Genomic DNA, 25,139 nt, shown 5'->3' with positions numbered 1-25,139 from the left:
TTTATTATCTTGCACTTTTCTCATATATCACTACAGCCAAGTGACCAGAGTTGTGAGCCTGTGATTGGCCATTTCTAGAGCCTCAATCTTGTTGTAATTTCTATTCAACCATGACATCCAAATTAACCAACAAACATCATATTGGACAACCAACCTCCTTGAACTCAAATATTTATCAATCATTTAGTGAAAATTGTAATGATTTGTAATTCTCTCTTCCGGGTGCTTGAGCAGGTACTCGGGTGTATGGTGGAACAGATGCTGTAGGAAATAATAATATTAGCTGCAAATGTGATTGATTGTTGTGGTTTACATAAGTGTGACTGTATTTGTGCAATTGTGAATTGTGGATGATGATTTATAGTGTAGCAACCACTCACCTCTTTTCTCCTTCTCGTTCCTTTCTGTCCTCTCAGAGTGTTCAAGCTAATGTGTCCCTGCAGGTCTGAATACTGTTTGAAGGTTCTTGTAGTTGAGTGAGGGAAATGCTTGGGGTTTTCCTAGGTGTTATTTGGGATTTGTAGGGTTATTTGTTTTATATGTTAAAAAAAAGTGTTATAGATAGATTTAACTATAAAATGTAATATATAAAATGGCGAATGGTCTTGTTGGTAGAGTGTGGGAACACCCATGGCAGATTATGAGGAGGATGTGGCAGATGGGTATAAAAACCTTCTTAAATAGCAACTGGCAGCCCAGTTGCTATTTAAGAAGTTTTTTTTTGCTGCAGGTAGAGCCACTCCATTATGTTTGGAAAATGGAAGTTCAAGTAACGCTCCATCCATTTCATATTGTCAGTCCTTGTCCATGTGTACCTTGTTCCAGTAGCCCACTTTCATTCAGTATGTTCTCAAGATGTGTTCTCTCAACAGCTGATGTGGACCTTGTTAAGCTGGGTAAAGTCAGCATGGGGTAGCATAGGTGGCAGAGCCTGGGGACTCTCACTAAATGCATGGCCTTGGCTTTTGATGAAGAATAGGATTTGACCTATAAAGACAGTTATGTTGCAAACATATAATAGTGATATCTCAAATACTTTGAAATTCACACACAGACACAGTGTTATTTCTATCCATTTTATTGAGATATTTTTGAAGTAATACTACACAGGGGACTGTTGTAAGACAGGAGGAGTGTGCAAAGTTTTCATAATATTGCACACACTTTATCTACCACACATACAATGGTCAGGCTATGACTTTACAACAAGTAATTATTGAATTAATAAGAGGATTAACTAAGCATCTCATTTCATCTACACTCTTCCAGAAAACAAAGAACATATTATATCAATACAGCATTTACAGAAGATTCCAGTATGAGCAACATTTTCAGACAGTCCTTGCATGACACCGTATTGTTGTCATATTGTTATGTCTGCATAGTAGTTCCAGTTCACATTGCAGTTCAAATATACCATATGAGCAGTATGCACTCACATTTGTACTAACTTCAGGGACTGTAAAAACTGCACTAGAAAGAAAAGTGATCTTGGACAAAGGCACAGGAAATGACAGTTTTTAAATACTTGGATACCACTGATGCTGATAACACCATATTAATATTTGTAGGTATGTATGACACTTGTTTACATGCTATATAAATACAAAGGTTTTGTTAGAAAATAGGCCATGATAAGTTGTGTTCAGCACTTATGGCTATGATATTAGTTGGTAGACCAGAAAATCTTAATTTGATTGAGAAAGATGCAGCTTTAGTGAGGCTATGATACGACAAGCACCGATGCATTTCTATTCCAGGGTGTCAGATACTGTTTTGTTAGATTGCCGACATCTTCAAATTACACGTTTGTTTGTCTTTAGCAACTCCTTCTGAATTTCATTTTGATCTGTTTATGCTGCCGTTTAGATAATGTACCATGCATCTTCTTCCTTTCCAGTTCCACCTCATCTCAGGGCAGTTCATAAAAAAAAAATTAGACTCTTGATTGACCAGTCACAGTTTTTCATGTTTAATCTTTTCTTCCAAATTCTCTCTTTATTGAAATGTAATGCAACAGGGTCCTTCACAGGTGCAGTTGTATCACAGCTGCCTGACGCCCTTGGGAATGAGAACTGACTGCCTAAGACTTAGCAAACATGGTTACCAGGGCACCCTACGTTTCTTCTAAAGCCAAAAGAGGAAGTTCCAGGGAGATTCGCAACCACCCGAAAACTCCCTGCTTGCAGGCTGAACATTGATGGGTCAAGTATGCCAGCATACATTTACCTGCAAACCTACAGTTTGTGATTTTATTTTTAAATTTACTTTCACTGTGTTTTAAAAAAAAACCTTGGTGCAAAAAAAAGCCAAACCAAAAAAGAAAAAGAAATTGATACACAGAATAACAATTATTCTAGGTCCCCTAAAGTTCTCTGCATATGCTTAATATGCAGAGAACCTTCTGTGTGAATTAGGTGAGAAGGTCTTGGTGAGAAGACCTTGGTGAGAAGGTCTATTCCATAATTTCATTAAGGCTATCATGCCAGTAATGTAGTGTGAAAGGATATTAAAGCAATTTACAAAACGATTTTATACATATTCATGATTACACCTTTAATTTAAACTTTATTCAATGTAAAGAACCTCTAATATCGCCAGTTTTTAATACAATTCTTTGATAAGATTACGGTTGTCAAGCAATTATTTCTGCTGGTACAAACACAAGTCCATATGTCAGCCAACAACCCATTAAAATATGTTGTAGTCTACATGCTTTTTAAAGTGACTTATACTGTGAAATATGGTGTATCGAGATCATGTATGACATTTTACCATCTGTTATTTGACTAATCAGTACCAGCATCTCTTTGAAAAAGACAAAATGCATAAACATAAAATTGTGAACATTTGTCTGCGCTGTCTCGGTCATCTTCATTTGTAGACTAATCAGTTGTACACTGTTAAAACTGTTCAGAAATTGCAAAACCTTTCAGAGTTTGTGCATAGTCACTGCACCTACACCAGACAAGCAATAGCAGCCATACAAACTGCTGTTAAAATTACAAAAAACAAAAAACAATTTCCACTGGCTTTTAGCTTGTGTATAGACTGTAAGGACAGAACTGATCTATGCTAGATGCAGAGACATCAAACTGACCTCCTCATTAGACTGGAGAGACTGGGACATGACATGAAGTTTTGAGTCAAACGTCTTCCAGTAAATGCAATCCTACATTTATACATCAACATTCCCATCGCCAGGTATATCAGATAGTATATATTTAACTGAGTGTTGCATTATATTGGGTCCAAAAATGGGAAATAACATGACAAACATGAGTTTTAAGGTGACTAGGAGTGAAACACAAACTACTATTCTTCTGTATATGGAGCAAAAACATTTGCATTCATATTTGTTCTGATTGTGCTGTATATACCATTTCATTTTTCCATTAAATTGCTTTAATTTTTTTAGATATAAACAATTAAATGGTTCCAACTTGTAAAACCAAAAACACTAACAATCAAATCAAAAATTTTTGCATCAGCAGACTTAACTGGCCTTAGTTGTTGTTTTCACAAACAACTTTCTTAATGTCATGTTTATATTTGATTTCCTCTTTTCCACATTTACTTTGTTGATTTAAATGTTTGCTGGATTTGTTGATATGCTGCCTGTGATGATGTCAGATTCATGACAGAATTGTCTTCAAACCTCCAACCCCTGAAACGCCCTCCACCCCCGAGCTAACCACCATTACCCCACAAGTTCTACTATTGGAACAAGCATGTCAGTGTTAATTATGACATGATAGTATACAGACAGGAAATGTTTACAAAAAAAGTTAAACAATTAATTTTCCTGTCGAGAGATACTTTCAACAAGTATCATGAGAATAGCAAAACATAGGAAATACATTATGCAGCTTTCTCTTGGTTTCTCCACAAAAGTTTTAAAAAAATTACATTTGAAGAAGATGATTTGTGGAAGCGCTGAGCCAGAAGGCCAATAATTGAAAGCCAAAATGTAGTAATTATAGTTTAATCAGCGTAGATAATGAATCCAGAGAATGTGCTGTACTTGTTGTTGTTGCCTCCGTGAGCTTTTCCTCCATCTAGTTTAATGTAGACCTCATCTCCTGGCTCTAGATGCAGAACAGCACTGTTACTGGCATAGTCGTAGTTCTGGTCTGCATCCTGGGCTATGGCACTGGCACGTACCTACAGAAATACGTGAAATGCAGATACACACACAAACAGACAGAGTTGTGTTTCATCATGAGGACATTAAAAGGACTTACATTATATTTCATAGAGACTTACTACTATTTGTCTACCCCTGATTTTAATCAAGTCTTATTTCAAAATGTAATGTGTAAATGTAATGATTTGCATTAAGAGGAATTTTAGTTTGGCCCCAAAAGGGATGCAGGTCCCCTGTAATGTGATTGTGTAAAAAGATGTATGTCAACAACATGAGTAATAAGAAAAAGAAAAAATAGAGAAGCATACATATTAAGTGAGCATAAAAGCTCAAAAGAATTAGAGGGGAGCTACTGGCTTTAAAACAATAGAACAGTCAACCCCATGTGTTGTGGTACCTGTGGATAATTTGAGGATAAGCCCTAGCTATTCCAAGAAATCATGTCATTATAAAATAGTGTAATATAGTACATATAGTATGGCATACAGCTGGGCTCATCTATTCAATTCAATTCAGTTCAATTCAATTTTATTTATATAGTGCCAAATCACAACAACAGCCGCCTCAGTACAGGGCGGAGGTAGAGAACTTGTCCCACTGGTGCTCAGAAAATAACCTGACGCTGAGCATCCATAAAAGAAAAGAACTCATAATGGACTTCAGGAGACACTCCCACTCCCCTCTTATTATATATGGAATCTGTCTACACCTCCAGGTTTCTGGGCACGGTTATCCCTGCCGATCTTACCTGGACCCACAACACCTCATTAGATATCCACTTTGCTCTAACAGTTAGCAGTTAGACCAGTAAATACAATTATGATCAAAAGTTTAAGACCACTTAAAAAATGGCCAAAAAAACCCCATATTTTGCATGGTTGGATCTTAACAAGCTTCCAAGTAGAGCTTCGACATGGAAGAGGAAGAAATGGGAGTGAGACAAAACATTTTTTGAGCATGCAATTTATTGAAAACAACATTTAAACTGAAACAGGCTCTGCTCATCAAAAAGATCAGTAGAACCTCTCCTATGAATTTTTTCCCCCAATTTTGTGGTATAATCACGACCACTAACCCTAACTGAAAAAAGTGCAGGCCTTACAGTTAGTAACCCTAACTGTAAGGCCTGCACTTTTTAGATCTTGTTTTCAACTGATGGTTTTAAAATCAAAACAGAAATCCAAATCTGACTGATGGCATGTTATAGCTTATACACAATGGAGAAAACCGGGAACAGTAGTTAACTTTCTCGGGAGTGGCAGCCTACCAAGATTACTCCAAGAACATATCAACAACTAATTCAGATCACAAAAGAACCCAGAACAACATCTGAATTGTATGAAGGTATGGTCTACATTAAGGTCAGGACAGGTTCCAAGGGGAAAACCACTGCTGACCGAGAAGTTTTTGGATGGCATTTTGGATAAAATGAGGAATCATCAGGGATGATCTTTTATGAATTTCTGAAATCTGGTGTCTGCATTTTCTGGGAGATTTTGCAGTGGTTTGAGATTAAACTGCACACATGTAGAGCAGAGTCAGAAGAGGAATCTGGGCAGAATCTCATGTTAACTATCAAGGATGATTCGTAATAAATTTTTTATTTTTGATATGGGTGTTATTATACTTCATTAACTTTGTTCAGTTTGAGCGGAATTGTCCGTTTTACCTCAACGAAAAGTGCAGAAGCTTGAGATGAAACTCAGCACACAGTGTATAGGAATGTGAGAATTTCATGTCAACTATCAAGGATGATTTTTTTTAGTCTAGTCTTATTTAACCTCCTGGACCTGGCGTCCACATATGTGGACATCACATTTTGGGTTATTTAGACCAAATTACTCAATTTTGCTCTACAAGGACCTGATATCCACTTACGAGGACATTATACTGCCACTGTTCTATTGAAATTTTAAACGAATATCCTCATATGTGGCTCTCATTTTTCTTAGAAAACAAAATTAGGTTAAAAAAAAAGTCATTCTATGCCCAAATATCACAGAGAAACTAAAAATGCATGCCCTGGAAGAGTTCGGGTCTCAGGAGGTTAATTCACTTTGTTCAGTACAATTAGAATTGAAATAAATTGAAATAATCGTTTATAATATTTTCCAGGAACATTCAACGGATATCAAGTGAAATTCACCACAAACGTAATGCAGATTACATTGAGGATTTGAATTTATTTCTAACGGAAGCTGATCATGAACAAAAAAAGTTCATTACCAGGAAAATTCAGAAGAAAAATTTAAAAAAAGCACATCTTGCTACTGAAATGTAATTTCTCTTAATTTCCTCAAAATAACACGAGCCATGTCTCACCCTCTCCCTCCTCCCCCTATACACACACTTTCCCCTATCTCTCTCTCTCTTTCACCCACACACACACCCTGATTTTTGTCTTTAAATACACAACAACAATATATCTAATTTTCTGTCTGTTAAAGAAGTAATCAGCAACAAAAGAGAAGCTTTAGCTTTTAAATGACTGGTGCCCTGAGGCCAAAATGCTGCAAGCCTGACTGCTCATCATTGCAAGTCAAGTTCATGGTCTGGCTGCTGCAATGGGGTCTAATTCACTCAGCTTTAACATCATTTTGGGTTCTTGACTACCTTTGCATGAGCTTGCTGTCTGTGCACATGCTTCCAAAGAGTTCGAGTTGTGTTAGCAGTATTATGCAGTCAAGTTCATGGTCTGGCTGCTGCAATGGGGTCTAATTCACTCAGCTTTAACATCATTTTGGGTTCTTGACTACCTTTGCATGAGCTTGCTGTCTGTGCACATGCTTCCAAAGAGTTCGAGTTGTGTTAGCAGTATTATGCAGTTCCTATTGTCCTATACACACTTTGCATTCCACAATACAACCTTTGGAATAAAACTACAATATCCAATCAAAAACTGTTCTGCTATTTTCCTCTTCTTGGCACGTGAACTGACATTAGCTGATTGTAGCCCAACCAGGCAGAAAGAAAAAAACAAGAGTCAGTTTGAGTTCTTTTTTCCCCTTCCTATCCACCATGTGTGCTTGTAACTAAAGAGCCTTTGAAACGCAGGTAATGATATAATTGTACCTTTAATGTAATTACTGGGTTTAGTCCCTGTATAACTGAAAAATGTAGTAACACATTACTTTGGAAGGCCTTAAACCCAACACTGACTGTGGATTAATGAACTCCAGTGGACATTTAAAGACAATACATAGAATTCTTTGTGTGAAATAAATTAAATGGTAAATGGCCTGTATTTGTATAGCACTTTACTTAGTCCCTAAGGACCCCAAAGCGCTTTACACTACATTCAGTCATCCACCCATTCACACACTAAATATTAAATATTAAAATGTAGTCACAATAACAGTGGAAGAAGAATAATTACTCCAAAACAGTATACTGAAAAGTGAAAAGGAAAATATAAATTTACAAAAACAGAGGTGATTGTCATGGAAAATTTATTTTACCTAATGTATATTTTGTACAAATTGTCTTTTGTATGAAGACTCTAAGCTTTGCTCAAGGCCATGACACACTTCGTTACCAAGCTGGTGCCGACATGACAGTGAGCACTTCACTCACTGTCGAATAGCGAATAGACAAAGATTGCATCGACACGACAGAAGCTGTTACAATTTTGCCTTTTTGTCAATGCTGGTACGAACACTGTTCATGCTGTATTGATCCCATTGCAAAGGTTTTAACTTTCTTTCAATAAATCTCAGAAAATCAGTTGGGTTTCAATGCTCAAATTATTTTTCTACAACAGCGATGTGGCTGTGAAGGCAGATGTCGTTAAATATCTCATCATCACATCACATATAATTAATTGGCACATGACTACTGCATTGTTTTTATACCCAGGAAAGGAGAGAGAAGGGGATGAGAGAGCAGTGAAGATTAAAATTGCAGCAGATTGATACCAAAAGAGCAGGAAAGGTGAAGAAAAGATAAACATTCAAAAGACAAGACAGAGATGGCCACATTTAAAAGGTCCCATTATGACACCATAGAAGCAGAAGCTCTGGTAAAGTTGGCAAACAATGCTGAAGAATTTAAATCGCACTGATTGTATTATTTCAGTAGAATTCTGCAAGAGACAGCCTAATACTTACAGTGTTTGATATTTTATTTTAATTTTGCTCAAAAATATCGTGAATAACTTTAGAAGAGGTGCTGTTAATGCTTTCAGGGCTATGCTCAGCCCCAAGTGTTTCAAGTCAAACCTTAAAAGAAGAGAGGTCCCTGTATCTTAAACCCAAACTGTTAGTTCCACCAGGTGAAGGCTCCTCCTCCAATTATATTTTTTTCTAAATAGGGTTGGCAGCAATGAAATAAGTCGTGAAATTGAGCTTGCGCTATAATAACTTATCATCAATATGGGTGTTTAAGTTTACCATCACTAAGTTTTATAAATTAGTGAAACTTCTAGTTGAAATATATCCGTAGATTTACTGGGTGGGCCTGGACCCCATAGGCCCCTGCATAACACCGATGCTACCCACAGGTCCCCAGTCTAGGAGCTAAATGCTCTGTTAAGATAACAGAGTCCAGTTAGATCTTTAGGCTTTGACATGTTTTTATTATTCAAGATTTGTATGTAAGGAGAAGGAAGTTGAATTCAGTTCTGAACTCAACAGGGAGACAATGAACGGGACTCAGGAGTTATGGGGAAATATGGGCTCCTGTTCTAGTCCTAGTTGTTACTCTTGCTGCAGGATTCTGGATCAACTTTTCAACTGAAGACTTTTCAGGGAGCATTTTAAGCAGTCTGATATTAATGAATTACAATAATCCAGGCTAGAAGTAATACATGCATGGTGTCAGCCTCTCGGTTCTGAGTTCTTCTTATGCTTTGTGTTGTTTTTGTTATTTGTTTTATTTTGTTAGTCTTTTGTCTCGTGTGAGCTGGGTTTACTTTTTTTTCTTGTCCAATCTTCTGAGAGGAAGAGAAGGAGTAAAAAAATCTGATTTCAGCCATAAACTGAACCCCCAGCTCAGAAATTGTAAACTGCCAGTGTTTCTTCAGACTTTAGTCATTCAGCCTAATAAATGATACCCAACGAGAGTCAATAGGGGAACAAGCTGTTTGTTTGGCATTGGCAAAGAAGAACTGGCAAGTTTTCCATGGGTACAACCCACCCATGCTCAACTCAACTCATGCTCAACCCAGAAATGCATTTTAGTTACAGAAAACAAAGGCTTTCCTAGATTTGTTGCCAAGAAGCATTGTTACAATAAAGAAATATTTAATCAAACACCAATTTCCTTACCTTTTGTGCTAAATTTAGTTCATTATTATTATTAGTAGACGTAGCATACATTTAATTTGTTGGAGCTTTAGGTGATGCCGTTATAAGGCATCACCTTATAACAAAAAGCAACACGAACAATATTAAAAGTAGAGATGGACGGATCGGTCCGATACTGACCTAAATTACTGGATCGGATATCGGAGAGAAATAAAAAATGTAATCCGATCCATTAAATATCAAAAAAGCACCTCACAAAACTTGCGACACGGCGTAACTCGGCTCGTCGGAGCAGTGTGCTCACGTGATAGAGCGGCTTTGTGTATTTCAAGGTTCATACAAGCATAACACACAGTGAAATGTAGCCTGACACGCACCTCGACAAGTACAAAAATGTGGGGGGGGGGGGGTAGAGGAAGAACATTGTGCAGTAGTAGCAGCAAGCAGGTGAATTCTGTACATTAATATGAATAGACATCTGACTATTTTACAGAATAGACTATATAAACATATTTAAAATTAAAGGAATTTGGAATGTACATTGTGCCTGGGTTTAGAGTGTTTGGAAGAGAGTCCTGTCTCAGTCAATTATAGATGATGTGAGAGGGCGGGTGTGTGTGTTTAGGGCCCGGATGGCTTGGGGATAGAAGTTCCTCTTGAGTTTTTGTAGCCTCTAGCAAACCAGCATTTCATCTCCGAGGAAGTTATCCCAGAGAGAAGTAAAGCAAGTGTGTAAGTTCATCTCTGAATGTTTGTAAAGCATTCCCACATTAAGCTTAACAACCGATATATGGAGCCAGTGCCTCTTCTTGCTGCTACTTCAATTGTGAAACTGATCAATGATCAGCTGATCGGCTTTTCTGTCGCAAGTCTGTCTCTCTTGTTTGTTTTTACCCCACTTCGAGCCAGAAAGAGGACACCAGCGGCTGAACAACAGCAGCACTTTTAAGCTTGATAAGCTGTTGTTAGAATTTATTTAATATTACTTTCTACACCAGGATCTTTTTCTACGTAGCTGACGGCTGGTAACTGTGCAGGGGCGGATCTAGCAAAGTTTAGCCAGGGGGGCCGATAGGGCATGAACAGGGAAAAGGGGGCACAAAGACATACTTTTCTTTTTTATTCTCATTTAAAATGTCTAGCTTTTAATAAATAATTATCTGAATCTTACACCCAAAGTTTTAATCTTATGTAAAATATAGGGACATAAAAAAGTGGTATCGTGCAAACTCTAATTAAAAGATGGGGAAAATAAAAATATAAAACATACAGAACATATAAAACAGGGTGATTATTGATGATATGCTAACTGATATTAATTGTGTCAAAGTGCTGTGTCCTTGATTCCAATGTTAGTCAGACATTTTAACAGAAGAACTGTGAAAGAAAAACACATAGGGCAAAGTACCAAATTAAACCAAAAAAAACAATGCAAACTATAAACTCTCTAGGTAACTAGTGGGCACAAAGACCAGAAAGCAGAGTAACACTAGGTAACTGAACATTATGAAGGACAAGGAGAGACTGGGACAACATATACACAGTAGGGTGATTACGGAAAGGGGAAACAAATGGAAAACATGCCAGGAGAAAATCAAGAATAACAAGACAAGGGAAGTTAGACTCAACACAAATAAATTAATGCCAATACTGCAACTAGGACATGCAAACCTGACAGCGTGATAGACACGGAGACAAAACAGAGAGACCAGACAGACAAGGTGAAGGAATTACAAACACAAAGCACTGGGTCCAAAACACAGGATCCTAACAAATTAATTAGTAACCGTATTTTTCGGACTTAAAATCCTTTAATTTTCTCAAAAATCGACAGTGCCCCTTAAAATCCGTATCATGTATAAATTCTGGTTGTGCTTACCAACCTTGAACCGATTTTATGTGGTACACAGCGCTCAAATATCTGTCAAAAAATGTTTTAGTACTACTTTAGTAAGCTATGAAGCCGCAGCACTTGATGGATTGTTGGAGCATTACGGCTACCGTAGTCAGGAGTCTTGTGGAGTAATCTGGGTCCAAACTCTGCTTCAGGTCCCAAAGTCAAACGAACACTGCAGCATCACAGAGAGTTAAAAACTGTCTAAATTCTTTCATCTTTAATAAAATGATCAATGTTGCTGCTTTACCAGGTGTAACAATTACATTTAACATCCAGGCATCCATGAAATCAGAATTTATTACATTTAATAGAGTTAGAAGTTAGCAGGAAGTTAGCGTGCTAGTTTCCACCTAAACATCATATAGCATGTTCTGACTGAGAAATTTCTGAAAAAATTAAAACGCACAGCTCTGCTATCACTTCCAACATAAATGAAGACAGAAAACTAAACAACAGTGACTTTTGTAGGGTTACTGAAGTTGGGTTAGCTGGTTTATAATAATGTGCTACGTGACTGCTAGCGACACAGCTATGTTAGCATAATATAAACACAGTGAAGCTGGAGGATGAACGCTAACTTTTTTCCACTCGATGAAAGTTAACGTGAGGGTTCCTGATGGTTAGGGACAAATGCAATCGCGTGGCAGGATGCTTTAAAGGGAACAAACTTCAGTCAGGAGAACAACTGAGATAATCCATCCACAATACGAGGTTAGTCATTAATGGGAACATGGGAATAGAGTAGCTCTATTCAACATTACTGAATCAATGGTACAGAAGTGGAGGAAGCAAAAAGAATGAGTTGAGCAAAGTTTGACTTATCTGACTGTTTTGTTTCGCTTAATACACCTTATAATCTGGTGCGCCTTATGTATGAAAACAGATCGGTTTATCGACAATGTACCTTATAATCCAGTTATTATAATCCTTATAATCCGATAAACAATACGGTAACTGTGTAGGTTCTCAGTCAGCCAGGTCATTGTAATCTAAGGAGCTTCGAAAGATTTAAGATTTAAGTTTCTCGAAGACTACCTCTTGTCCGAGAAGCTTTTTCACACCTTGGCTTATCTGATGAGGCACATGATCAACAACCCTCTTAAGGGACAACTCCCACTAGGGCTTAAATATCTGGGAATCCCCGATTTGGTCTTAGAACTGAAGCTTCTGAAATGAGAGGTGAAACGTTTTCAAGAAACTTAAATAAGTCAAGTCGCTTTTCTTTCCAAGCTCCTTGGATTAGTTAACTTTTTGAAAACTGTTCTTTTAAGAGTTTCTGAAATAAATATATGTGTATGTGACTTTGTCACAAAATGTACTTGAAAATGAGGATAGGAAGCCGCAGTCTATGTGGATCTGGATCCTGGATCTAGGAGTTCCAGGCCATCCGCAGACCACCAAGAGTAAGAGAAAGTCTTCTCAGTAAGTAATTGATTAGTAATTATAGCACTTTCTGAAAGACATACTGTTATGAAATGTGTGCCTGTCACCCTCTCCGTCCCTCACTCTCTCACCCTCTCTGTCCCTCACTCTCTCACCCTCTCTGTCCCTCACTCTCTTGCTCTCTTCATCCCTAGCTCTCTAGTCCTCTCTGTTTCTTCCCTCTGTTCCCTGTATTTATTCAGTCTGCCCTTTAGTGTGTTTTTCCTGTTTTAGTCTGGCAGTCTCCTGTCCGGTGTGTTGTCCTGTGGACAAGCAGTTAAGTCAGTGGGTAATAGATGGCATAATAGAACATTTGCCTGTGCCACAGCTCGTGTCTAAGCTCATTTCGATCCTTTAGCCTGCATTTTTTAATCAAAATAAATTTTGTCCATTCATAACTCCATCGTCACTGACTACTCTTGTTCAAATAGGTATCCACAAAGACAGTACAAGAAGATTTACTGATAGAGAAGCAAAAAACAGAGGAGTAACTCTAGTTAAACTCCTTTTCTCTGTGTCTGTGTGGTTCTTGGTTATCTGGGTCATGGTAGTCCTGAGAACTTGAAAAGAAGGCAGCTGGTTTTCTTTAGGTTTTTTGAACACTTTCTACCTCTCTCACCTCTCCATGAAGCTTCTTTGGTTATAGAAGAACTGGTGGAGAGCGCCAGGTAGTAAACCACTTGTCTGAACTGTCCCATTCGAGGTATTCCTGAGGGTTGTTAACCATTTACTTGGTAACCTACAACTTGACCATGTCCTCACATGAGGCATGTGTGAAAAAAAGATGTCATTCCCATCACCTGAGCCAACAGGTTAATATTCTGTGAGACATTACCCCACCCCACCATTGTTTGAGCTATTGAGGTCACCTGAGGCTACTAGTAAGTGAGAGTTGAGATTCCTGGGAAGGGATCTCGGGATTCAATTGTTGGTGACTGACAGCTGGTGCTGTAAACCATGACCTCACTTCAACCATGGTCATACACAGTGGACATAGATAGCCTCCTTTGCTCCTCTCTGGTTTGATCCCTCCAGTCTGCATGCCAAATATCCTTGGGTAAGATGCTAACCCAAGTTCCTCTCCAATGAATCCATCAGAATGTGTGTGAATGTTACACAGAAAGCACTTACATAGAAAGAGCATAGAAAAAAGAAGTGCTTGTGTCAATGGGCAACTAAGGCAAGTTGTATAAAACCGCTTTGAGTCCTCAGTGTAGAAAAGCGCAATATAAGATCCTGTCTTCTTAGTCCAAAATGTGAGCAATGGCACAAAACAGAGAAGGATATGACAGAACAGACGTTCATGGTGTGTGGTGGATGTTGTTATATTGTATGGCTATAGAGTGAAAAGTAAAGTATATAAGGGCGTAGAATAAAGGGTAACACTTTATATAACATAACATTATATAATATTGTCACACTATTAAGCATTAGTAAGATATTAGCAAGTACTCAATCAATTATATATATCATTTCTTCTCCCTAGTACAGTGGGGCAAAAAAGTATTTAGTCAGCCACCGATTGTGCAAGTTCCCCCACTTAAAATGATGACAGAGGTCAGTAATTTGCACCAGAGGTACACTTCAACTGTGAGAGACAGAATGTGAAAAATAAAATCCATGAATTCACATGGTAGGATTTGTAAAGAATTTATTCGTAAATCAGGGTGGAAAATAAGTATTTGGTCACCTCAAACATGGAAAATCTCTGGCTCTCACAGACCTGTAACGTCTTCTGTAAGAAGCTTTTCTGTCCCCCACTCGTTACCTGTATGAATGGCACCTGTTTGAACTCATCATCTGTATAAAAGACACCTGTCCACAGCCTCAAACAGTCAGACTCCAAACTCCGCCATGGCCAAGACCAAAGAGCTTTCGAAGGACACCAGGAAAAGTATTGTAGACCTGCACCAGAATGGGAAGAGTGAATCTACAATAGGCAAGCAGCTTGGCGTGAAAAAATCAACTGTGGGAGCAATCATCAGAAAATGGAAGACATACAAGACCACTGATAATCTCCCTCGATCTGGGGCTCCACGCAAGATCTCATCCCGTGGGGTCAAAATGATCATGAGAACGGTGAGCAAAGATCCCAGAACCACACGGGGGGACCTGGTGAATGACCTGCAGAGAGCTGGGACCAAAGTAACAAAGGTCACCATCAGTAACACACTACAACGGCAGGGAATCAAATCCCGCAGTGCCAGACGTGTTCCGCTGCTGAAGCCAGTGCATGTCCAGGCCCGTCTGAAGTTTGCCAGAGAGCACATGGATGATACAGCAGAGGATTGGGAGAATGTCATGTGGTCAGATGAAACCAAAGTAGAACTTTTTGGTATAAACTCAACTCGTCGTGTTTGGAGGAAGAAGAATACTGAGTTGCATCCCAAGAACACCATACCTACTGTGAAGCATGGGGGTGGAAACATCATGCTATAGGGCTGTTTTTCTGCCAAGGGGACAGGACGACTGATCCGTGTTAAGGACAGAATGAATGGGGCCATGTATCGTGAGATTTTGAGTCAAAACCTCCTTCCATCAGTGAGAACTTTGAAGATGAAACGAGGCTGGGTCTTCCAACATGACAATGATCCAAAACACACCGCCCGGGCAACAAAGGAGTGGCTCCGTAAGAAGCATTTGAAAGTCCTGGAGTGGCCTAGCCAGTCTCCAGACCTCAACCCCATAGAAAATCTGTGGCGGGAGTTGAAAGTCCGTGTTGCTCGGCGACAGCCCCAAAACATCACTGCTCTCGAGAAGATCTGCATGGAGGAATGGGCCAAAATACCAGCTACTGTGTGTGCAAACCTGGTAAAGACCTATAGTAAACGTTTGACCTCTGTTATTGCCAACAAAGGTTATGTTACAAAGTATTGAGTTGTATTTTTGTTATTGACCAAATACTTATTTTCCACCCTGATTTACGAATAAATTCTTTACAAATCCTACCATGTGGATTCATGGATTTTTTTTTCACATTCTGTCTCTCACAGTTGAAGTGTACCTCTGGTGCAAATTACTGACCTCTGTCATCATTTTAGGTGGGGGAACTTGCACAATCGGTGGCTGACTAAATACTTTTTTGCCCCACTGTATGTCATTTATAAAAACAGACATATGTTACTCTTAACCACTGCTATAACTGCTACTACATCACGTCTACATGATCATAGTTAGATTTCATATAACTGTATTTATAAATGGCATACTACAGAGGAGTAATGCTATATAAATGAAGTAAGCACTTGCTAATACCTGAATAATACTTAATAGTAGGGATGGGTATCGTTTAGGTTTTATCCGATACCGGTGCCGGTGCTTAAACGGTGCTCAAACCGGTGCTTAAAGAATGGAGAACACCAACTTTGTCCAAAAACCTCTCATGTTCAGCTGTTTTTTTTGTAAAAAGATAACAATGTTAGCCTTTTCTGCAGCTATAGAGCATATATGGTATCACTCTTGGCTGGAAGCAGTGCTTAATCAATGGAAAAAACACAAACTTTGTCCAAAAACCTCTCATGTTTAACTGTTTTCCACTTTTTCTTTGGTCATTTTAGCCTTTTTGGCCAGGGTGAAGGGAGTATCTGCCATCAAACAAGAAGACAGCCTCATGTAGCTACGACGGTGTTTGCTAGTTCACCTTACATGCATTAATTTAATAACGTGGTTAGCCTACTCAACGTAAATTACACACGAACAACATTAAGCTACTCACGCAGAGAAGAACGGCTGCTGCTGCATCATCATCCTCATCATTTCTGCTACACTGGCAGGGCTAGGGGCCAGGACTCTCCTCTTCGGGTTTTTGGGGGATGTTGCTAACTCCGGGTCCGATAACAGGCACCACACCCGCAGTAGATGTGCACGGTGTGAGGTCTCGCAGCAAGCTATCAAATACAGTGCATTTCTCGGCTTTAAAAAAAAACGCTATGAGTCGCCAGGTGTTTCATCGGATTTTGAGGTGTTACCTCCTTTGACAGTATCACAGTATCAGCTTAAAGCACTTGTTGCAGGCTGCTGAGTTTGCATATTTTGCTCTGAAGTACAGCCAGACTTTGACCGCTTCGCCTTGGGCATTTTTAATCTGTAGCTCTGCTCTAAAAGAACGTACGTACCTGGCCCGCCTACTATCCTCGGAAACGTAAAATGATTGGCTAGAATCTAAAGTGTATCACAGCTCAGGAAAAAAAAGCACCGAAATAAAGCACCGAAATGTGCGCTGCTTTTCGGTCTGGTTACTACTGTTTATGTCAGAACCAGTGCCATCATGGCACCGGATACTGGTACCCATCCCTACTTAATAGTGTGCCATTATTATAAAGTGCTGCCAAATAAAGTGATATTTAAATGTGTGACTAGACACTTAAACACTCTTACTGCTTTACAAATATGCTGGGTTACCTGTGCAGTGTACATTGTAATACTAGAAAAAGCAGTAAATAAATGTATATAAGTCTGTATGCACTGCATATACTTTAATTGTTCCAAAATAATATTCCACAACTTTACAGCCCTAATTTTAATATACACAGTTAGTCTAGTCCATGCTGATTCTATTTTGCAGATAGTCCAGCTATTTCCATCCAGAATAGAGCAGGTCACATTTAAATATTTCTCGAGGCTCCACATGCACAATTAGAAGTTCCTTTTGCTGAAAACATGGAGCTCAGCTTTTCAGCTGAATTCACTGGACTCTTACTTTGAATTGCAATCACATTAGAGATAAATTCTACAGTAATGATCAAAAGTGAACATTTTGTCCAAGTATGCCAACAATATTGCTTTAATCATTCCTTAAAGCTTTTTCAGCTGTGGTGGAGGTTCAGCATAACAAATAGTCACAAATGTTTTGTGAATAGTTAATATTAAAACAGTACTTCTGAAGTACGACAGAGGTGTGTTTTCTGCAAATTGTTTGCATCCTCTTTATATGTTGTGGTCACCAATATTAGGCCAGTTTGTTTTTTCTTCTTAGCTCTTACTTTTAGACATATTTTTGGACAAACAAACGTGTCCCACTGGAGTGTGCAGTATGTAACATATGCATGGAGCCACCAGAGAGTGATTAAAAGCTGTGTCCATTTGAATACCCAGAGGAACGCGCCTCTCATTTCAAAATAAAATTCTGATTGCATCTGAGAGAAAATGAGGTAAGTGGATAAATTCCTGATTAAGAAGTATCTGTTGTTGAATACAAAATAATACAAAATAAAGTACAATTTGTAAATTATGGTTCCAATCAAATTAAAATACTACAATTAAATTGTGCTTTAGGCAACTTTGTGAGTGACAACTCATTACAGTATGAATGCAGAGTCCACCAGCTAGTCAAACCTCTGCTTGTTTAGCCTGCAGTTATACTACAAGATGCAAAATGTTCTTCACTAACTTTGACTAGATTTTTAATTAATTGCATAGAGATTAATGAATGCACCTTAATAACACAGCTATCTCCTGTTAACATTAACTTACTGACTTCACATCTCTCATTTGAATAAATATGTCACAGTTTCAAAAGACCGGGATGGTGAAGGGCAAAAGGCCACACTAGTGGAGTCGTTGTAGAGTGTACATCGAAATTTTATTGTTTTGCTTAACTTTGAAAACCGAGGGAGTGTGGCTAAAGGAGGAATCCATTAAAATGTTAATCTCTATGAGATGGCTGTGGTTAGAGCAGATTTAGATAGTATTAAGATAGTATGAAAGCGCATCACAAAACCCTTCAGTGAAACATATTTTTTATGTACTTGAAAACAGCAAAAAATTTCAACTTCAACGCAGCATGGCGTAGTGCAGTTCCAGCAAGAAGTATTTATTTTTATTTATTTATTTATTTTGTATGCGTTAGTCTAGAAAACTACTAGAAGATGAGATTATTTCCACATGCATATGAACTCAATGCTGACATCCTGTCTTCTATGAGTCAGCGTGGTTTCCTTTAATCATTATTGTTATTGTTATGAATATAAAATGAGTGGATTTAGTTCCTTTGATATTACCTTAACCATACAGGTTTACTGTATTTGTTGGCTGTTCAGCATTACAATAGGTAAAGTATGTTTGTGTTATTTGAGAAGAATAAAAGGTTTTGTATATATATATTGCATAACGTCAGCGTTACCGTTACAAGTAGTGTGGGCAGCAAGATGCTACAGTGGTTATTGCTTATCACCTTATGGCAAAACGGTCCTGTATTCTAAGCTGGTGGACAGCTGGCTAGTTTATTCTGCTTGTCACAGGGCCCCAAATTGCTCCCACTGGATTCACTGCTGTCGCATAATAATTAATCCCTTAAATGCATAGAGTACAGAACTGTTTGAAGGTGTGTGTCTGAATATTACTTTTAAAAAAATCCCTTTGAGCGTTCATATAAAGTAAAAAGTTTAGAACATTTAAAATATCTATCTAAACTCAGAAGGCGGTACAGTGGTTAGCACTGCAAAGGTTGTGGGATCGAAATGTTCTTTCTGGGTACTCCACCTTTCTCACACAGTCCAAACACATGGATAGATCTGTAATATAGAATAATTCTATTCAATTTTATCTGTGTACCAAATCACACAATAGTCACCTCAAGGTGCTTTATATTGGATAAGGTAAAGATCCTACAATAATACATACAGAGAAGAACCCAACAATCATATGACTCCCTTTGAGCAAGCACTTTGGTGACAGTGGGAAGAAAAACTCCCTTTTAACAGGAAGAAACCTCCAGCAAAACCAGGCTCAGGGAGGGGCGGCCATCTGCCACAACCAGTTGGGGGTGATGGGAGACAGGACAGACATGCTGTGGAAGAGAGCCAGAGATTAATAATAACTTATGATTAAATGCAGAGAGGTGTACAAAAACATAGTGAGTGATAAAGTTCAGTGAAGAGGAAACACTCAGTACATCACGAGAAGCCCCCAGTAGGATAGACTTATTGCAGTGTAACTAAGGGGGGATTCAGGCCCTAACTATATGCTTTAGCAAAAAGGAAAGTTTTAAGCCTAATCTTTAAAATAAAGAAGGTGTCTGAGAGCTGGAAGCTCGATGCCTCCCATCCTACTTTTAAATACCTTATGAACCACAATTAAACCAGCAGTCTGAAAGCGGGTTCTTTTGGGGTGATACGTATGAGGTCTTTATGATAAGATGAGCCTGATTATTATTGTATGGAATACCTAATGTACTATAAAACAGCATGGAATTAAAGAAAAGTACATAAATATTTATAATTGGTTTACGACTATCACTGTAACATCTTGTTTATTTGTGGTTACTGTTAGGTGTCAATTTACATTTTTAAAGCTTGTTTTATTATTCGGTCATATAAAAGTCATATTGAGAAAAGGCAACAACAGAAAATTTAAAAATAATAATTTAATCTTACAGAGTCAACAATGAAATGCACTCACAGTTTAATTCTGCTTCTCATACTGTTGCACCCAGACTGTGGACTATTTCTACGGTGGACTCGGTGGAGACCTTCAAAAAGCAGCTAAAGAAATTTTATTTCAAAAAGCATTTAATTAGACCAGGGTTTTTATGATGTATTTATGACTGTATTGTATTGTGTATTGTGTTTTTTTACCTTTCTTGTGAAGCACTTTGTGACATATGTCTGTGAAAAGTACTATATAAATAAACTGTGCTTACTTACTTTTCTTCTAAATTAACTGACTTAGTGGGATGACACATATGCAGTGAACTTAAATTGTCTCAAAACATAAATGTAAAAGAACAAACTTGAAACTCAGACCAGGATTAGTGCACAGAATGCCACAGAACTTAGGATATGATAAATCTTAACTCTATCTTTTTTTTTTAATAAGTTGGCTTAAAATATGGAGTGGTTTCATCAGTATTTAGCAAATGATATCTAAGAATTTTTTTCATAGCCTGATAGAGCCTGCATATGGAGGAAGAGGCAAAGACGGATGCATCTTTCTTTGCAGAATCTGAGAAAATCAAGAACCGGAGAGCTTCACCTTTACTTGACAGTCACACTATGCAGTCCACATTTAACACACATAGTTATATGTAAGATGTAAGGCCACTTTACATTTTGAAGATAAATCATGTTTGAGTTTTTGAACAGTCTCCTCAGAATTTCCTTTTCAATCTAAAATATGTCTCAAAGAGTTGTAGTACCTTCCAAAGACAAAATTACTTGATAAGGCTGATTTAAATTTTTTCACAAGTATATTTGTTTTTGACAACATTTTAGGAATAATCGTAACAATCACTTCAGCAGGTCTTGCTTATTTTCCTCCATGACACTCTGAATATATGGTCAAAAATCCCAATACCAGTAACCCTAATTGAAATATGTATTTCAGCATCTGATTTGTCATGGTGTGCAGTTCTACTGCATTAATCCCAAAGATGTTTGCTGTATTCCTTGTGCTTTGCAGCAGTATTACAGTAGTCGGCTGACAGGCAGAAGAGATGTGCTTGGTGGAGCGGTGCTGCAACACTGGTTTGCCCCACAGATTAGATCTATCGCTGACAGCCTGATCACTACAGAGACGCACAGAGAGCAGGACACCGTGATGGAACAAACACATACCAGATGAAACAGAGGCAGTAAATGGCTTCTGTAGTTCACTCGGTCTGTAATTATTATTATTGTTATCGTCATTATTAGTTTTTTACTTTTATTATTATTGTTGTTGTATCATAAAATACCTTTATGTGATGTACTTTTGGGGTAAATTATTGTCGTATATTTCATTTTTCTTTCTTATTTCCTTTATTCAGGCCGTGGATTTGGAATCCATATTACTTGAGATGTTGGACAGTGAGTGCAAAATCTATTGTTATGTATATTCTTTAGTGATTTATTTTGCTAACATGTAGAGGTTTAAACAAACTACGGTTACATATCTTACTACCTAAACAGCTAAAATTAATCAAATGCACAAATACCATGGCACTCTATTGTTTGGAATAGAACTCACTAGCCAGTTTGAAGATTAGACTTGTCTAAATATCATTATAAAGTACACTGGTAAAGTTGTGTGGGTTTGTTTGTACTCCTAAATATATGTGGCTACTGGATGATAAAAAACACTCTTGTTCTCATTTAATCAGTCAAAAAGCATTTCAAAGAGAAGCTGTACAAAGATCCTGTCGGATTCTTTATTGTTTCTCTAACCATTGCACTTAGTATAAATATTACTTAGTGTCATCTTCTCTTCTGTCCTATTAGGTGGCCAACACTGTATTTTGCCTCTCGTAGAAATGCATTGCTCAGTCTAAGCATCACTGCCTTGCGGTTTCACCAAAAACCACAGACTCCACTTCGTTTAGTTCCACTGTTTCTCTGTTAGATTGGCTGACAGCACGCTTGTTCACCTCTTATTTGCATACTGCAGGTCTATCAATAGGCTTTTACATTAGTTCAGTTGCTGTCGAGAACTTTTAAATGTTTTTATATTAGGATATATATGGCTGCTAACTTGTAGATAGTCCAGAGATGTATCAAATGTACCTAACAAAATGTGACGTGTTAAATTAAAGTCAGATACTGTGGACACGCACGCCTAACAATGGAAACCTCGTGGAACTGCAGAGTTTGCTTTAAATCTTTGCTTCTACGTGCCGTTTGTTTTACCTGATTGTTTTTGCACAGATCAGCCCACATGCTTGTGCCGTCCCCTCCGCGCATCAGGACGTGGTAAGCGAAGAAATAAATCCCAGGGATGGAACACGTGAACTTTCCAGTGGTCGGGTCATAGTGGTTTCCCAGGTTGGTCACCACGTCGTCAAACTTGAGTACTTCGTAACCCTCGTGCTGTTTTTTCAGCCCTGCGTAAAACGCAATCTTGGGTACGGTGCTGTAGGTGGCCGCGCTAATAGCACTGGCAGCACCGCTCGGTCCCGGAGGTCCCGGTAAACCGGGTCTGCCGGGTTCACCTCTTTCACCAGGTGGGCCGGCTGGACCGGGTGGTCCCTGTTCACCTGGCAATCCCTTTGGCCCTACCTTACCCGGACGGCCCGGTTCTCCTTTCGGACCTTGGATAAAAGTGGGTAAAGACTGCATTAAGCTGTTGTCGCGCACGGTATCGGCTGTGGCAGTGCTGGTTGGAGATTTGGTGCCGTATGGGTCACACACCATCCTACAAGTACCGAGCATCTCGTAGTGTGCAGCTGTCCCCGCTGAGCTGACTAGAACAGGGATGAGAATGACCAAAACCAGTACCATAACGACCCCCAGGACCCCCGCCGCCACCAGCCGCTTCCTGCCGACCAGCCGCGTCAGCGCAGGACGATCCTGTTGTCTGCTTTTAGGTGAAATTTTGCTGGCTAGGTAGCAGACCCTTATAAAGAAAAAAAATGTAGCACAGCTACACTTTTTTGCTAATGTTAATTAACTTTTAAAGTACAGCCCCCCTCCCCTCTGTATCCTCACCTCTCCCCTCTCCACACTTTTCCTGCTGATGCACTGATTATTCAAGTCTCTCAGAAAGTTGGTCCGTTTAGAAGTCTGCGATTTCCCAAACCGTTTGATTTAGCATCTCCGACACGCTGTCCAAGAGAGATACGCGGTCTGCTCCTTTTTGATCCACAGACCTCAAACTGAAGGTGAATCAGGATCAGTTAAAGCGTCTGCAGGGTGCTCCAAGAGTCCACGCAGAAGCGCCGGGGAGGGGGGGGAGATGTTCTGTTATCCAATAGGAATAGGGAAGGTTGTTTAAAGAAAAGAAATGTCCGTTTTTTTTCTTTCTAGATCAAATGTAATCCAGAGATTTGTCATTTGCCTTCTGTTTAGTCTGCTCTGAAAATTTCATGAATTTTATCAAGTCATTAATCGTCCTCCATAACCCAGAGAATGAAACAGCAGCTGTACAAGCTTGAGAAGAAATAGTCTATATTTGCCATCTTAATAAACATTTAATTTAAGCTGCTGAACACAAAATTCATATAAATTCCTTCATATGGATAACAGAATGTAATAAATCGAAGTTTGGGGAGATCTTAATGTCAGAAACATTTCATCATGATTTAAAATCAAAAGAAGTTATTTTGTAGACTTATTTAACCTACCTTATAGCAGATTTATATCATGTGAATATTTTGTACATTTTCATATTTTTATACTTTTACGTTTATGATATTTAGTAGTCAACTATAATGTAATCATTTAAACATGTAAGCAATTTAAACAAATTAACTTCTTAAGTAAAACTGATAATTGCATTGATACATTTATTATAACAATGTATGAATCATGAAAGGACTTTATAGACATAAAATTCAGTAGAATTTTTTTTTCTACACTCATGTTGTCACATACAGAATCAAGTGTATCACATACACTCACAAGCCACGTCTGTTTACCTGCTTGTTAACACAAATAACTAATCAGCCTATCACATGGCAGCAACTCAGTGCATTTAGAGACAACCTGCTGAAGTGCAAACTGAGCATCAAAATGAGGAAGAAAGGGGATTTAAGTGACTTTGAACATGGCATGGTTGTTGGTGCCAGAGGGCTGAGTATTTCACAAATTGTTGATCTACTGGGATTTTCCCGCACAGTCATCTGTAGGGTTTACAGAAAATGGTCTGAAAAAGAGAAAATATCCAGCAGGCTGCAGTCTGAGCGAAAATGCCTTGTTGGTGCAAGAGGTCAGAGGAGAATGGACAGACTGCATCAAGCTGATGGGAAGGCAAAAGTTACTGAAATAATGACTTGTTACAACCAAGGTATGTAGAAAAGCATCTGTGAATGCATAACACATCAAACCTTTAAGCAGATGAGTCATAAAAGTCCACACTAGGTGCCACTTCAGTCATCTAAGAACAGTGAACTTCAATTTGGACAGGCTCAACAAACCACATTAATTAAGCTGGTCCCACATTTAGACGCTAGGGTCAAAATTTGGAGTAAATAAGCACTAGCCTTGGTGAGCATTCCAATCAAAGTCTAAAATGCAAAACATGGTTTGTAGATTATAGCCAACATAGTGGTACAGCACAAGGAGATCCTGGGTTCAAATCATGCTCTCTCCAATTACCTCTGGGTAGATGGCGATTCTAGCTGCGTCAGACTGGCAACCTGTCCAGAGTCAACTCCAGATACTGAACACCTTCATTAAAGAAAATGCGCTTTGTGTTCACCTGTGTTATCGTTGCCGAATATTTGCATTTATTTGATGATTTAAAACATTTAAGGTGTGACAAACATACAAAAAATAAGAAATCAGGATGGGGGCAAATATTTTTTCACACCACTGTATGTTATCTGCTGCAGTGCAATGTTAGATTAAATAAATATGTGCAATGGCATTTAAAAATTAATAGTGAAACTGGACTGATTGTAAAATGATTAAACAATCTAATGATGTTTTCCATGATTTGCACCATTTGTGCCTGTTGCTTTGAGTGTCTGTAGGCCAGCTTGTGAATCCTACAGAACTGTCTTGCCACTCTGCCCTGCCTC

At 38.5% G+C, this 25,139-nt stretch overlaps 1 protein-coding gene across 1 annotated transcript; it reads right to left on the bottom strand.

The window, feature by feature from the left end:
- Positions 1–1,080: 1,080 nt before the first annotated feature.
- On the bottom strand, positions 1,081–23,301 carry c1ql3a (complement component 1, q subcomponent-like 3a). The gene is made up of 2 exons (XM_004573687.3): positions 22,309–23,301; positions 1,081–4,164 (listed from the first exon to the last, which is right to left on the bottom strand). The coding sequence occupies exons 1-2, from the start codon at positions 22,897–22,899 to the stop codon at positions 3,985–3,987; spliced, it is 771 nt and encodes a 256-aa protein (XP_004573744.1). The 5' UTR covers positions 22,900–23,301; the 3' UTR covers positions 1,081–3,984.
- Positions 23,302–25,139: the final 1,838 nt, after the last annotated feature.

Source organism: Maylandia zebra, linkage group LG9 (assembly GCF_041146795.1).
Source record: "Maylandia zebra isolate NMK-2024a linkage group LG9, Mzebra_GT3a, whole genome shotgun sequence".
Taxonomy (NCBI): Eukaryota; Metazoa; Chordata; class Actinopteri; order Cichliformes; family Cichlidae; genus Maylandia; species Maylandia zebra.
Note: the sequence above shows the minus strand (reverse complement) of the source record. Positions and strands in the feature narration are given on the sequence as shown.